This window comes from Alternaria conjuncta (assembly GCF_024043145.1).
Source record: "Alternaria conjuncta strain BMP 0040 chromosome Unknown scaffold_1, whole genome shotgun sequence".
Taxonomy (NCBI): Eukaryota; Fungi; Ascomycota; class Dothideomycetes; order Pleosporales; family Pleosporaceae; genus Alternaria; species Alternaria conjuncta.
The window spans coordinates 1,840,730-1,853,405 of NW_026250090.1; the positions used below are offsets into that span (position 1 = coordinate 1,840,730).

The window sequence follows — 12,676 nt, forward strand, 5'->3', positions numbered from 1 at the left end:
GTACAACACAACCCACCTAAACGTGGTGTAACGATTCATGAACATCTATAGATACACTGTACAGTAAACACGATGAAAAGCTTCATATCCTCTTCTCCTCCTTGACCGGCTCAGTCTTCGTCTCAACCCCAGTCGCAACATCAACCTCTGGCATCTCATCCTCAACAGCCTCGAGCTCCTCAGTCTCAGCAGCTACCTCCGCCCTCTTAGCCTCGAGCACTTCCTCACACACCCTCATCTCTTCCCTCGTCTTCTTCTGGCCAGCAACATCGCGCTTAAGCGAAGCGACAGTGTTCTTCTGCCTGGCAACTTCAAGCTTAGCCTCCAGAATCAACAGCTCAGCGTCCGAGACATAAGTCCTCTGATCACTGGCTAGTTCAAGCTGCTCATCCGCGCTCACTTCATTACCGGCTAGACGCAAGGCTGCGGAGCGGTGCTCGTGAATTTGGGCTGCGAGCAGTGCGGCTTCGTACTCCACCTCATGTTTCTGCACTTCGAGCTCACGGACCTCGATCATAAGTTCTTCAGATTTTACGGGCGAGGTTTCCAGAGTACCGCCGGGCCCAGCGAGATCTTGTTTTGTGTTGATTTGGTAGGTCAGCATCTGCAGACGAGGGAAGGATTCAGTGTTGGCGTCGTTGAGGTAGTCGGCGAAAGAGTGGCCGGTCCTTTCAGCGAATTGCAGTTCTTTGGCTTCGGCGAGGAGGTTGTAGGCGGATACGGTGAGTTCGTTGCGCTTGGGTCCTTGGGGAAGGGACTCGGCGTAGGCGTAGCGGGTTCCTGCTACGTTCTCGTAGATATCGGCGCGGATGGTGTCCTTTTCCTTGGGGTCGGAGAGGGAGAGTTCGCGGAATTCTTCCCAGCCGATGGTCGATTCGAGCCCCGTGGGTGGCGATGATCGGATGAGGCTCTTGTGCCAGGGCTGGAGAGCCTTGTGTGTGAGGTCTTCCTCGTGGGAGAGGAGGATGTTGTGCAGGGCGTCGCGCTCGATGATGACCCGGGACAGCTCGAGAAGGTTCTTGACGTCGATTTCTTCCCATGTGAGTGTTTGCTCGCCGCGATCCATCTCCGCCAAAGCTTGCTCTAGTAAGGGTCGCTCTTCCAGTGTTACCATCAAGCTCCTGCCCCTGCCCAGCAATTTCTCGTGGTACTTGAGGGTGTCACCTAGTAATCTCACAGACGGGCTCTCAATCTCCATTGCGTTGTCCACAATGATCAGCTCGCCTTTTCGGAACCGGTATGACAGTGCTGTCCGCCATGCGAGGTCGTAGATCTTCTTGGGCAGCTCAGTTGCGAAGTCGCGAGGCTTGGGACCGAATGCGACACCTCCACCCCTCAACATGGGCGACTTTTTGTCTCCCAGACGAGCGCGACCCGTTCCCTTTTGCGGTCTGACCTTCCTGCGGGAACCTCTGACTTCATACCTAGTCTTGGTAGAAGCAGTACCTAACCGTGTACTATCGCCCTCGTAAACGACCGCGCGGTGTAATATGTCTCGTCGGGTGGGTAGGTAGAGATGGTTTGCAGGGTATTGTTCGAATCGGAGTGGTTCGAGGGAGGGGAATCGGTGGATGGTCGCCAGCACAGACTGCTCTTCAAAAGGTTTGACGGGCACATATCCGGATCCGGATCTGGGAGTGCTTATAGAAGCTAGTGTCGCCTGAGAGGGCGCAGATGTGGTGATTGAGCGGGTGGTGGGCGTGCATAGAGATTTCTTGACGACGTTAGCATGTCGCATACAGTGACGGCGAGGTAACATACGGCACAGCGCGTGCACAGCGCATTTGGCCGCACCGACAGCCTTCTCAATTGGTGTGTGGCGCCACGCATGGGCGCGGATATCCTCGTGGAAGCCATGCCGGTCGTCGTGGTGCAATTGTTCCAGTCGTCGGAGTTGGAGGCGGAGGTCTACGAAAAGCGCTAGTGTGGTCATCACCACATTTTCCAGCGGCACCATCGCTCTTGAACATCGTCGACGCCATCAACACCATGGCCTCCACACCCACCCTGCGCCAGTTCAGCGCGTGTCTGAGATGCGTGCGACAAATACCAAGCGCCAATGGCACCCGCCGACTCCTCTCCACCTCGGCGGCCGTCCGTGAAGAGGTGCAGACACAACCCACGAATGCGACTCCCCCTCCACCGCCGTCGAACCCTCCGGAAGGCGCTGCTCAAAAGGCCGGCTCCCAAGATACTCCGGAATACATGCAGAAATGGGGCACGCTAGACCCCCAGATGGTGGAGAACAAGAAGCAGGAGCGCCGATTGCTGCGGAGAGAACATGTCCAGCCCGTTGGATCCCGTCGTCGCCGTGCCGCCCTTCGTCGGTCGACCCTGCAAAAGACCGACGAGGTCCCATTCGAACAGCTGCCGTACCAATGTTTCCAGGAGGCGAGGAAGGTCTTGTTGGAAGACAGGCAGGAGAAGATCAAGGAAATCAAGGTTCAGCAGGAGCGGATAAAGAACCTAATGGCGCAAGACGCAAGCATCAGTGGAGGCCCGGCAGCCAAGGAGCACAGACTGCGGAGCATGAGGAAGCACCTGAATGACCTGATCATCCTGGCCGACATCAACGACCCTGTTGTGAAGCGAAAGTTTGAGGACGGACAGGGTAGGTTGTGCCAACCGCTTTCTCTCAACCTGACTGACTTGCGAAGGTGACATGAACAAGCCCATATACCGCTATCTTGCCGACCGGAAATGGCGCCAGTATAAGCGTCTTGTGCTCGAACAACGCGTTACGCAACTTGCCATCATTCCCGATCTTCTCCCGTCTCTCGACTTGGTTGCAGACATCGATCTTGGCTTCGGACGGAAGCCAGTCGCGCCCGGTGACTTCGTAGACTCCGCCATTAGCGAAAAGATGCCTCGACTCAATGTTCAGACCTTCACACCTGGTGAGAAGCTCGTCACTGTGGTCGTAGTAGACGCAGATGTACCAGTTCCAGAGAAGGACAGCTTCACCTACCGATGCCACTTGATTGCCTCCAACATCACCATCTCGCCTAACAGCACTTCGATACCACTCCAGCGTATCGCCCAAGAGGACCAAAAGACAGAGGATCTCAGTGCCAAGAAGATCGCACTACCCTGGTTAGCACCCTGGGCCCACAAAGGAGCGCCTTACCACCGCCTAGGTATCTTCGTCTTCGAGCAGCATGACAACCAGCCGCTCGACGTTACCAAGATCAACAAGGCCAAGCGCATGGGATTCAACCTTCGTAGCTTTGCCGATTCGAACAAGTTGAGCGCAATCACCGCTACGCTGTTCAGGACGAAGTGGGACGAGAGCATGGCCGAGGTCATGGAGAGTAATGGTCTCAAGGATCAGATTGCTGTAGAGTTCAAGAGGAAGAGAGTGGAGCCACTGCCCTACAAGAGGCGCACTGAGCGCATGCGGTGAGGTGGATGAGGTTGCACGTAGTGAGTGCATGTAGTCGTGTAAGCCATATGTACAATACGATGACCTGACAGCTGCAAGTCCAAGTTGTCAGCATGATATGTATAACAAGAGCATTGAATGCGACAATGAAGCGGTAGCATTGTTTACCAGCCCAGACTTTCCGCGTGGGATGTTGCGCAGTGGCTGCCTTTGATGGTGGCCGCTCTTTCCAACCTCACGTACGGGGGGCATGCTTCCTTCCTTGCCTCACACACGCGCGCTTGGAGCTCGACCCTTCTTTCTTCTGCCGGACATGCCTTGCCTGTTTCTCTTGACAACCGCAGGAATCGCCATCAATAGATCTCCAATCGTCGCTTCAACTACGCTTGTCTCCTTTACTCGTCCCAGGTGCCGCACTCACGCCCATCATGACGCAGCATGCACCTTCCGTTCCAAATTTTCTTCCGTCCCAACAACAGATAGCGCTTGCCCTTGCCATCGTTCGCAGTAAGCCGGCGGACATACCGATACGAGGTAGTTTCCGACTGCCCAGATCATGCACACCTTCTAACGGTCGTTAGACTACGTCCTGCAACTGCGTGCTCAAATCAGGCCTGGTCCAGACCCGAGGGAACGGGACGATTCCGAATGCTACGTTGATCAGGTCGCCTACTGGAAGGAGCGATGTCAACAGGCCGAGGACGAATGCGGCAGGCTTCGGGGTATCAACATCAAACTCGAACGATCAAATCACCTACTGTCCGGCCTCTCCGGACCTGTCCCCGATGTTGATACAAGCATGCTGATGGCGCCGACTGCATCGCCAAAGAGATCTAAGCCATCGAGACAAGCACAGAAACAGTGCCTACAACCGGCCGCTGCTGCTCAGGAGACCATCGATAATGATATGGACTTCCTGGATGTGCTCGGTAAAGACGGCTCGAATCTCACGGAAGCTTTGTATACTATACACTCGCTATGCAGGAGTGAAGAGCCGGACGCCGAAACACTGTGCCACAATCTAGTAAGAGTTGCTTCGAGTATCGGCAAAGTCATATGCATAGTCGCTCATAACTACGAGCAACTGTCGCGTCGAGGGCGGAGGACACTGGAAGCCATGTCGTTGGACCAAGACAAATCCGACTTTGCCATCGCTCTATCCGTCTGCGCAAGAGCTTTCATGTCCTTACTTGTCGGTACCAACAAACTCATGGAGACAAAGGCTGACGTGAGACTCTCGAGTTTGATCGTTTGCGAGGTCGCAGATATGTTCAACGCCGGATTGCAATCAATCGAGGCCTCAGCGCGAAGGACAGCGCAAACTTTCTTGTCGCAACCACCCTCGCCAAAGAAGACGAAAACCAAGACGCCGCCTTCTATTATCAAAGAGTCGCCGCCGGCAAGAGCAGTCGCCCACTTGCTGATCAGTCTCCTTGGATTCCTTGAGAAGACCGATCCCGTGCATCAGAAGATCTTCGATGGCTTCGTTTTTGTTTTGTTCGAACGTGTTGGCAAAAGATTGTATTACTTCACATTTGGACAGCACCGCAGCACGTCCATCGAAGGCAACATCCTACCGCCGCCTGAGCCGAGAGATGAGACAGAAGAGATGAGGCGAGATACTGATGCCCTTGGAACGCGCCTGGAAGTCAAAGCTCTTGTGTTGATACTTGAACGCGCCATAGGGCTAGCTCCAAACCATATGAATCCCCAGAATGCTCGTCCAAGCCAGACGTCAAACCGTCCGGTCCGTACATTGAGCACCAAAACTCCCGTCACGAGTACCAGGGCCCGCCTAAGTCCGCTTGCAAAAGATCGCTTGCAACAAACACTCGTTGCATGTATGTATGGAAATAACACGAATGATGAGTTTCTGGACGTTCTCACGAAACCACTACCAGCCATGCGGCTGAGCTCCTTACAAAAGGTAGCTAGGATCGACGATAAAGATGTGGAGACCTGGTACAAGGAGGAGATCTGGCGACTTGTTGGCTGGGATGTACTAGCCAGAGAGGGCGCGTGGTGAGACTATTGTAAGGAATGTGAGAAATGCAATGGAGCTATGTAATTGTCGTCGATGAATTTCTGGAGATAAGATCTGGCAAGTCTAGTTGCTGGCTTCCTGCGCCAACTGAAACTGGCTAACAAACCTCCGTTCCACCGCCGACTTTTGTGCAGTCTGCACTTGATCCGTCTCCTCATCCCTCATTCCCCATCCACCTCCACCAGGTGTATCAATAACAAAGCAATCCCCTTTCTGCACAGAAAAGTCCTTTCGTCCACCCAATCTACACCACCGCCCTCCAACCTTCTTGACAATGTAATTTACCCCACTACTCCCATCCCCACCCCCAAGCATACCATACGGCCTAGTAACCCGCCTCTCACTAACAATCGAAGCATTCATATCGCGGTAAAACTCATAGACGCGCCGAATCCCGTTCCCACCATTCCACCGCCCCTGTCCACCCGACCCATCACGTATGCTGAACTCGCGAAGAAGCACAGGGTAACGCTTCTCCAGTAGCTCTAGATCCGTGATACGCGTATTCGTCATGTGGATGTGTACGCCTGAAGTACCGTGCCAACCGGGTCCTGCGCCGCTGCCTCCACATATCGTTTCTCCGAAGCCGAAACCAGAGTTGGGGATGGGTGTGCCGCTGTCGTCGCAGTCGCCGTTTATACCGAAGGAGAAGACGTTGCAGTCACCTTGGCTTGCGGCACAGGCTTCGAATGCGCGGATAACAACGTCGGTGACGCGTTGGGATGTGATGGGGTTTCCTGCACATACTGCGGCATATGGTGAAGGGTTTAAGATACTTCCTTCTGGGATTGTGAAGGTGAGGGGGCGGAGGCAGCCTTCGTTGAGCGGGATGTCTTGGTTGATGAGGCAGCGGAGGACGTAGAGTGTGGCCGACCTGGCGATGGCTTGTGGGGCGTTGAAACTGTGGTACCCTTCCTCGCCTGTACCGGTGAAATCGAAGTGCGCAGCCCCGTTGTCTGGGTTGATAGTTATGGCAAGCTTAATAGGGGTGCCGTCGTCCATGAAGTCAAGTGCGACAAGAGGCTTGCCGCCAGTTTGTTAATATGTACGTTTCATAAATTCGCGTACACAAGACTCAGCGTTGGCGGTGATTGCATGCATGTTCAGATGTACGGTTAAGAGACCTCGCTCAGCGATAAGGTCAGCCACGAGCGCTGCGCCTTTCGCGTTCGCGGATACTTGTGCTTTAAGGTCGTTGATGTTATCGGCGAGCTTGCGTGTTCCTAAGCATCTGGGGTATTGGGCAGGGTCGTGGAGTAGTACCCTCGTGACTAGTTCTTCGTCGAAGACTCCATCGCGAACGAGGTATTCTGACACGATCATAGCACCCTCCTCGTGCAATTCGACGCTGCCGGCTGGCATTGAGCCCGGGAGTATTCCACCGATCTCTTGGTGATGGCCTCTTGAAGCGGTGTAGAAGATGATGGTCTTGCCTGCATCGTCAAAGACAGGCGTCACGCATGTTATGTCCGGAAGATGCGTACCGCCGGATATGGGATGGTTAGCGACGATGACGTCGCCTGGTCGTAGTTGGCCTAGGTACTTGTTGTGCTGGTACATAACTGCCTGCTCCATCGAGCCGAGGTGGACTGGTACATGAGGTGCATTGGCTACAAGACGACCTTCAGGACTGAAGAGCGCGCAGCTGAAGTCGAGACGTTCCTTGATGTTGACCGAAACACTCGTCTTCTGTAATGCGAGGCCCATTTGCTCAGCGATACTCATGAAGCGATGAGCCATCACAGAAAGCTCGACTGGATCAACAGTCCGAGGTGCTGCAGCTTCATTGCCTGGTAGGGTAGTCGTTCGGTCGAGTTCGATCATGACATGGCGATCTAGGATAGTTGCCTTGGAGTTCGGTGCAACCACGATGGTCTGTGTGTTGTCCAGAATGATGGCAGGTCCATCGATGGTATCACCCTTTGCCAATTTTGTCAAGTGATACAGAGGAGAAGTAGTCCAGCCATTTTCGAAGAAGACAGAAACATGATCTGAGATCTTCTTTGTCGACACGGCGGATGGGGAGCAGTCGGTGAGCTGTTGATCGAGGTTGAACTCGGGTTCGACCGATGGGCTCCGGGCTGTCGCTCGGACTCGCACGTTCTCAACGAGGATATCGCGTCCGGGCATGATGAAAGAGAATTGGCGCTTGTGTTCAGCTACAAACGCGTCGTCCCACGTTCCTTGATCAGGGCGCGAAACCATGAAGGTTGTGTCAGACCCTTCGTAGCGGAGGTTGAGAAAGTGCTCGAAACCGATTGTTTGGCCGGAGAACCCGTCGTTGGCCAGTTGTTCCGCTGCATTCTTCTCGAGCGACGACAGCCTTTCGTCAAGTTCACCGAAAGAGGACTTCAGCAATACTGAGCAGGGCTCTTGAACATCGCGAACGACGTCTGCCAATGCCATGCCATATGCTGACAAGATAGAAGAGTAGCGGTGAACCAAAATGCGGTCGATGCCCAAGTTAGCAGCAATAGCGCAGGCAGCTTGTCCGCCTGCACCACCGAAAACCGCAAGATCGTGATCAGAGGTTCGGTGCCCCTTGGCTTCAGTGAGAGAGCGTATGGGCCGACACATTGTCTCATTCGCAACTTCCAAAAAGCCGAGAGCAAGCTCTTCGACAGTCTTCGTCTTTCCGCTAGTCTGTGACAGGTCCGCGTTGACCGTAACGAGTAACTCTTCAAAGGCTCGCTTTGCGCCTTCATAGTCCAGAGGTTCATTCTCGTGCTTGCCGAAGATCTTTGGAAAGTACTCAGCCTGCAAACGTCCCAAGACAAGATTTGCATCTGTAACCGTCAGAGGTCCACCTTTTCGGTATGCTGCAGGGCCTGGATGGGCGCTTGCTGATTCGGGGCCTGCGAGGAAGAGACCGTTGCGATAGGAAAGTATGCTTCCACCGCCTAGAAACTTTAGTAATTATCCAGATCCATTGATTCGAGTGCTACTCACCGGCAGCAACAGTGTCGATCTCTAGCTGTGGAGATTGAATCGTCACACCAGCCGTGATCGACTCAAAGGTGTGCTCCAGTGTTCCCGCATACCGCGAAACATCAGTGCTGGTTCCGCCCACTGCGTAATTGTCAGTATACTTCCGACATGTTTCGCGAGCTTTAGACTTACTGTCGAATCCTATCACTGGCTTCCTCCGCTGTACATCAAAACATGTCTTGCTGAATCCGACAACACCTCCAGCCGGACCTGACAGGATAGCTTTGAGACCACTGAAGTGCTGCCACCCCACTAGTCCTCCATCACTTTGCATGAACTCGCAACGAGCACCCTTGGTATCTTCCAGGCCGCCTACGAAGCCTTCACGAAAGCCGTCGATGTAATTGCGCGTCAAAGGCGTAAGGTACGCGTCTGCTGTTGCTGAGTAGCCTCTCGAAATGGCTCTGATCATGGGGAAGATCTGTGATGAGACTGATATCTGCGTGAAGCCGATGTCTCTGGCGATATCGGCAACTTGAAGCTCGTGGTTCGGGAAAGTATAGCTGTTGATAAGCGTTATCGCCAAGGACCGCACGCCCTTGTCGAATAGGGCCTGGAGACCTTCACGGGCGTGTGTGCTGTCTACTGAAGTGTCAGCGAGGAAGTCACTTCCACGTCAAGATACTAACCAATTGGTCGCAAAACGCGAATGGCTTCGCCGCCCACCCCCCTTTCCAGGTTATAGGAGTTGCGGTCAGGGTCTCGTAGTGTTGACTTGTCCTCGGTCGAATCGTGGAGTGTGACGCGCTCGTCAATCTCTAGTACATCGTCGAACAAGGTCTCAGGCCTCCGGATGTTGAGATCAAACAGCTTCGGTCTGGTCTGATCACCTATGCGTAGTAGATCTCTGAAACCTTTGGTGACGACCAACGCGCATTTTGTGGAGTTACGTTCCAGCAAAGCGTTTGTCGCGACCGTAGTTCCCATCTTGATCGATTCGATGTTGCTGGTGTCAATCTTGCCGCCGCGTGGTAAGGATACGTTCAAGGCCTGCTCGAGTATCCTGCGGATACCCTCTGTGGGTGCATCGGCATAGTTCGTTGGATCGTTACTCAAAAGTTTGACGAGTACATCTGGTTTCCCTGGTATAATACCTAAGCAGTCTGTGAAGGTACCGCCGCGATCTATAGCGATGCGGATGCCTGCACCCTGCAGCGGCTGCTCAACGAACGGCATGTTTGGTGGGAGATTGAGAGGGGAATGAATCGAGGAAAAAGTGAACCGCGGTCTCCGACAGCCAAAAGCTCCTATTTGACCTACAATTACTGGGAATTGAAGTAGACCACCCTCGTGCCAGAGGATAGATCAAGGTATGAACACGCCAAACAGGCAACGCCTGGTCAGCTGTTTCGTCACGCGCCATTGGCTGTAACGACACCGATGCCGCAGGGCATATCGTTCCGAAGGCATGGCAGCGCGGGTTTGTAATGCCTATCGCGTCGCGTTGAGGGTGGAGTTGCTGCGCATTCCGGCAGGATGAGGATGACGCGCGATTGCCGATCCCTTCCCAGGAAACACGCTAATACTTCACTAGCGCGGCGCGAATGAACCCCTCAGTGAATCCTTCGAAGTTCCGACGTTCCTCTCCATCGGGGGCCAGAGTCCGAAAGAATGGCAGGGGTCGATACCACACTCTCCACCATATGCTGAGTGGCTATGCGATTATGAGCATGAGCATGGGTTTGCAGCGCGCATGCCGAGGTCGCAAAATGATTCGACTGCTGCTGTTCATGGCAGCGTCGCCGTGATCTGCCTGTAAGAACACCATCGTTGTCGCATCTGGATCCTACCAATATGACCGAAAGCATCAATCTGCAATTGGGGTGGCCGTCGCCGTCACTCTTCCCATCGGCTCAACTTCTCGACAGTGCGACAAGCGTACTTAACTCGCAAGCAAAAACCGCAGCCTCACTCATCTACGGCCCAGATGCTGGCTACGAACCACTTCGACGCAGCATCGCAGCATGGCTCACTTCTACGTACGGACGCGGTTCGGAACTTTCGTCCCACCGCATCTGTGTTACGAATGGAGCGTCGGGAAACTTGGATAACGTCCTTGCACGCTTCACCGAGCCAGGCTATACACGCAACATATGGATGGTTGAACCATGCTACTTTTTGGCCTGTCCAATTTTCATGGACAACGGGTTCCAGGGGATGATGAAGGGTGTGCCGGAAGACGATGAAGGGCTGGATGTGGACTTCCTACGACGAAGTCTCGCGGACGCAGATAAATCGACAACACCCGCTCCATCAACGCGAAAGACGGGTGAAAGATATAAGAAGCTTTATCGGCATGTCATCTACTGCGTGCCGACGTTCTCAAACCCAAGCGCGAAGACCATGTCGCTTGGGCGAAGGCAGCAACTCATTCGCTTAGCAAGAGAATTTGACGCCCTTGTAGTCACCGACGATGTGTATGACATACTACGCTGGCCAGCGGACAAAGGTGGTAGCTATGAGAGCCTCGGTGATGTACCTCCACGAATTGTCGATATCGATCGCACACTTGAAGGAGGCCCAAAAGACGAATGGGGTAATGCTATGAGCAATGGTTCGTTCTCGAAGATCATAGCACCGGGTGTACGAGTAGGCTGGGCAGAGGCGACCCCTGCGTTCACGCTTGCACTGTCGCAAGTGGGCGCGACCAGATCTGGAGGCTGTCCCGCACACATGGCTGCTTCATTCGTCCATGAGGTGCTTGAGTCTGGGTTGTTGCGCAAGCATCTTGAAACCAAAGTTCTTCCGACATTTCGGGCTCGCTATTATGCTATGCTGGAAGGAATAGAAAACTTTCTGGTACCACTCGGTGTCACTATCTCTACCGGGAAGCCGTACAATGAGATCTCTGACCGAGCGAGCGGCGCAGACACTAGTCCTGAGGAGTCTTCTGCGCAAGCTGGAGGCTACTTCATTTGGCTGCTGCTACCAGAAGGTCTGGCTGGAAAGGGTGCCGATTTGGCTGCCAGAGGCCTCGAACGATATAATGTAAAGTTTGCATATGGCGATATGATGCAAGTGCAAGGGGACCCTACATCCGCCGTTCGTGCGGCAAAGGGCTATGGAAATGGTATACGTTTATCATGGGCATGGCATACGGAAGTAGAGATTCTTGAGGGCATTAAGAGATTAAGTGCGTTGATCAAGGAAGGTAGTAAGTAGGTCTAAATCTACAATATGTAGTTGATACATATCGGATCGGTTGTGAAAGTGCAAGCTCATTCTCTTGATGGTGGCGTGAGTAGACCCCCAACGACAGCATGTGACTGACCATGCTTTCTAGCACTGTCGTCCAAGAAGAACTTCAGAACTACTCCAGCTGCTGCTACAGAATCGTCATCCGCATCGATAGCATCAAGCGTCTCTGCCAAGACCTTGGGCTGCCAATTCGGGAAGAAGTACTTGATTGTCTCACTGTTGATGAAACGATCGAACTCGAAGTGACCCTGGAACGTGAGAACACGACCAGGTTCGTACATGCCCTGATTAGCGCAATGCTGAGTTCTTCCCAGCGTTGTCCATGAGCCCGGCAGCGCTTCTACATCTGGAACAACCACGTGGTCGTGATGCACGAATTGCAACCTCATCCTTTTGACATCCATACCGTCTTTTCCCTCCCTATTTTCAACAAATGCATGGTAGAATTGCCGATTTAGTAAGATCTCTTTTACCCCTAGTTCCCAGCCTTCCGGATGCTTCTCCACCTTCACACCATAATCTCCTAGTAGAGCTTGACACACCAATTGGTGGCCGAAGCAGCTGCCGAAGATCTTCACCCTGGGCTCTTTCTCATATATCTCTTTCGTCCATCTTGCGAGTTTGCGTATCCAGGGCAGCTCATCGTAGGCCGAGTTAGCGGAGCCAGAGATGATGATAGCGTCGAACTCTGCTATCGAGCTGGGATATTCGTTTCTCGTCACGTCGAAGTCCGTAGATGTGATCTTAATGGCAGTGCTCAAGGGCGCGCCTGGTGACTTTGTGTTGGCAGCTGCGGAGGAAAGAAGTTGGTGGAAGATACGCCCATAGGTGGGGGCGCGCTCGGCGGCAACAACAGGCACCGGTGCATCGGCATTAAGCATGCAAATGCGTAGATTTCGTGCCATGGTTGCACGAATTGAGTGAGAGAGCTTTTGGTTTGATGTATCCTTCCTGAATAACGTTTTTTTAAAGCAATGTAGCTGTCTTCTATGGATGTCGCTTTCGGGATGCCCGCATTCGGCGATGCACGTGATGGCCGCCGATAAGCGGTTGACGTTTGTCGC

The 12,676-nt window shown here is 53.5% G+C and overlaps 6 protein-coding genes across 6 annotated transcripts; 3 read left to right on the forward strand and 3 right to left on the reverse strand.

Annotated features, from left to right (window-relative positions):
- Positions 1 to 82: 82 nt before the first annotated feature.
- J4E85_000675 (uncharacterized protein) lies at positions 83 to 1,933 on the reverse strand (the record flags this gene model as incomplete). Its single annotated transcript, XM_051464965.1, has 1 exon — positions 83 to 1,933. The coding sequence occupies one exon, from the start codon at positions 1,931 to 1,933 to the stop codon at positions 83 to 85; it is 1,851 nt and encodes a 616-aa protein (XP_051331486.1).
- A 56-nt stretch (positions 1,934 to 1,989) lies between these two features.
- J4E85_000676 (uncharacterized protein) lies at positions 1,990 to 3,403 on the forward strand (the record flags this gene model as incomplete). The annotated part of the gene is made up of 2 exons (XM_051464966.1): positions 1,990 to 2,611; positions 2,658 to 3,403. The coding sequence occupies 2 exons, from the start codon at positions 1,990 to 1,992 to the stop codon at positions 3,401 to 3,403; spliced, it is 1,368 nt and encodes a 455-aa protein (XP_051331487.1).
- Positions 3,404 to 3,810: 407 nt separating this feature from the next.
- Positions 3,811 to 5,408, forward strand: J4E85_000677 (uncharacterized protein; the record flags this gene model as incomplete). The annotated part of the gene is made up of 2 exons (XM_051464967.1): positions 3,811 to 3,889; positions 3,964 to 5,408. The coding sequence occupies 2 exons, from the start codon at positions 3,811 to 3,813 to the stop codon at positions 5,406 to 5,408; spliced, it is 1,524 nt and encodes a 507-aa protein (XP_051331488.1).
- Positions 5,409 to 5,489: 81 nt separating this feature from the next.
- J4E85_000678 (uncharacterized protein) lies at positions 5,490 to 9,590 on the reverse strand (the record flags this gene model as incomplete). Its single annotated transcript, XM_051464968.1, has 5 exons — positions 5,490 to 6,449; positions 6,495 to 8,326; positions 8,376 to 8,495; positions 8,547 to 8,996; positions 9,044 to 9,590. 5 exons carry the CDS (start codon positions 9,588 to 9,590, stop codon positions 5,490 to 5,492), a joined length of 3,909 nt encoding a protein of 1,302 aa, XP_051331489.1.
- A 618-nt stretch (positions 9,591 to 10,208) lies between these two features.
- J4E85_000679 (uncharacterized protein) lies at positions 10,209 to 11,576 on the forward strand (the record flags this gene model as incomplete). The annotated part of the gene is made up of 1 exon (XM_051464969.1): positions 10,209 to 11,576. The coding sequence occupies one exon, from the start codon at positions 10,209 to 10,211 to the stop codon at positions 11,574 to 11,576; it is 1,368 nt and encodes a 455-aa protein (XP_051331490.1).
- A 56-nt stretch (positions 11,577 to 11,632) lies between these two features.
- On the reverse strand, positions 11,633 to 12,517 carry J4E85_000680 (uncharacterized protein; the record flags this gene model as incomplete). Its single annotated transcript, XM_051464970.1, has 2 exons — positions 11,633 to 11,896; positions 12,086 to 12,517. The coding sequence occupies 2 exons, from the start codon at positions 12,515 to 12,517 to the stop codon at positions 11,633 to 11,635; spliced, it is 696 nt and encodes a 231-aa protein (XP_051331491.1).
- Between the last annotated feature and the right edge of the window lie 159 nt (positions 12,518 to 12,676).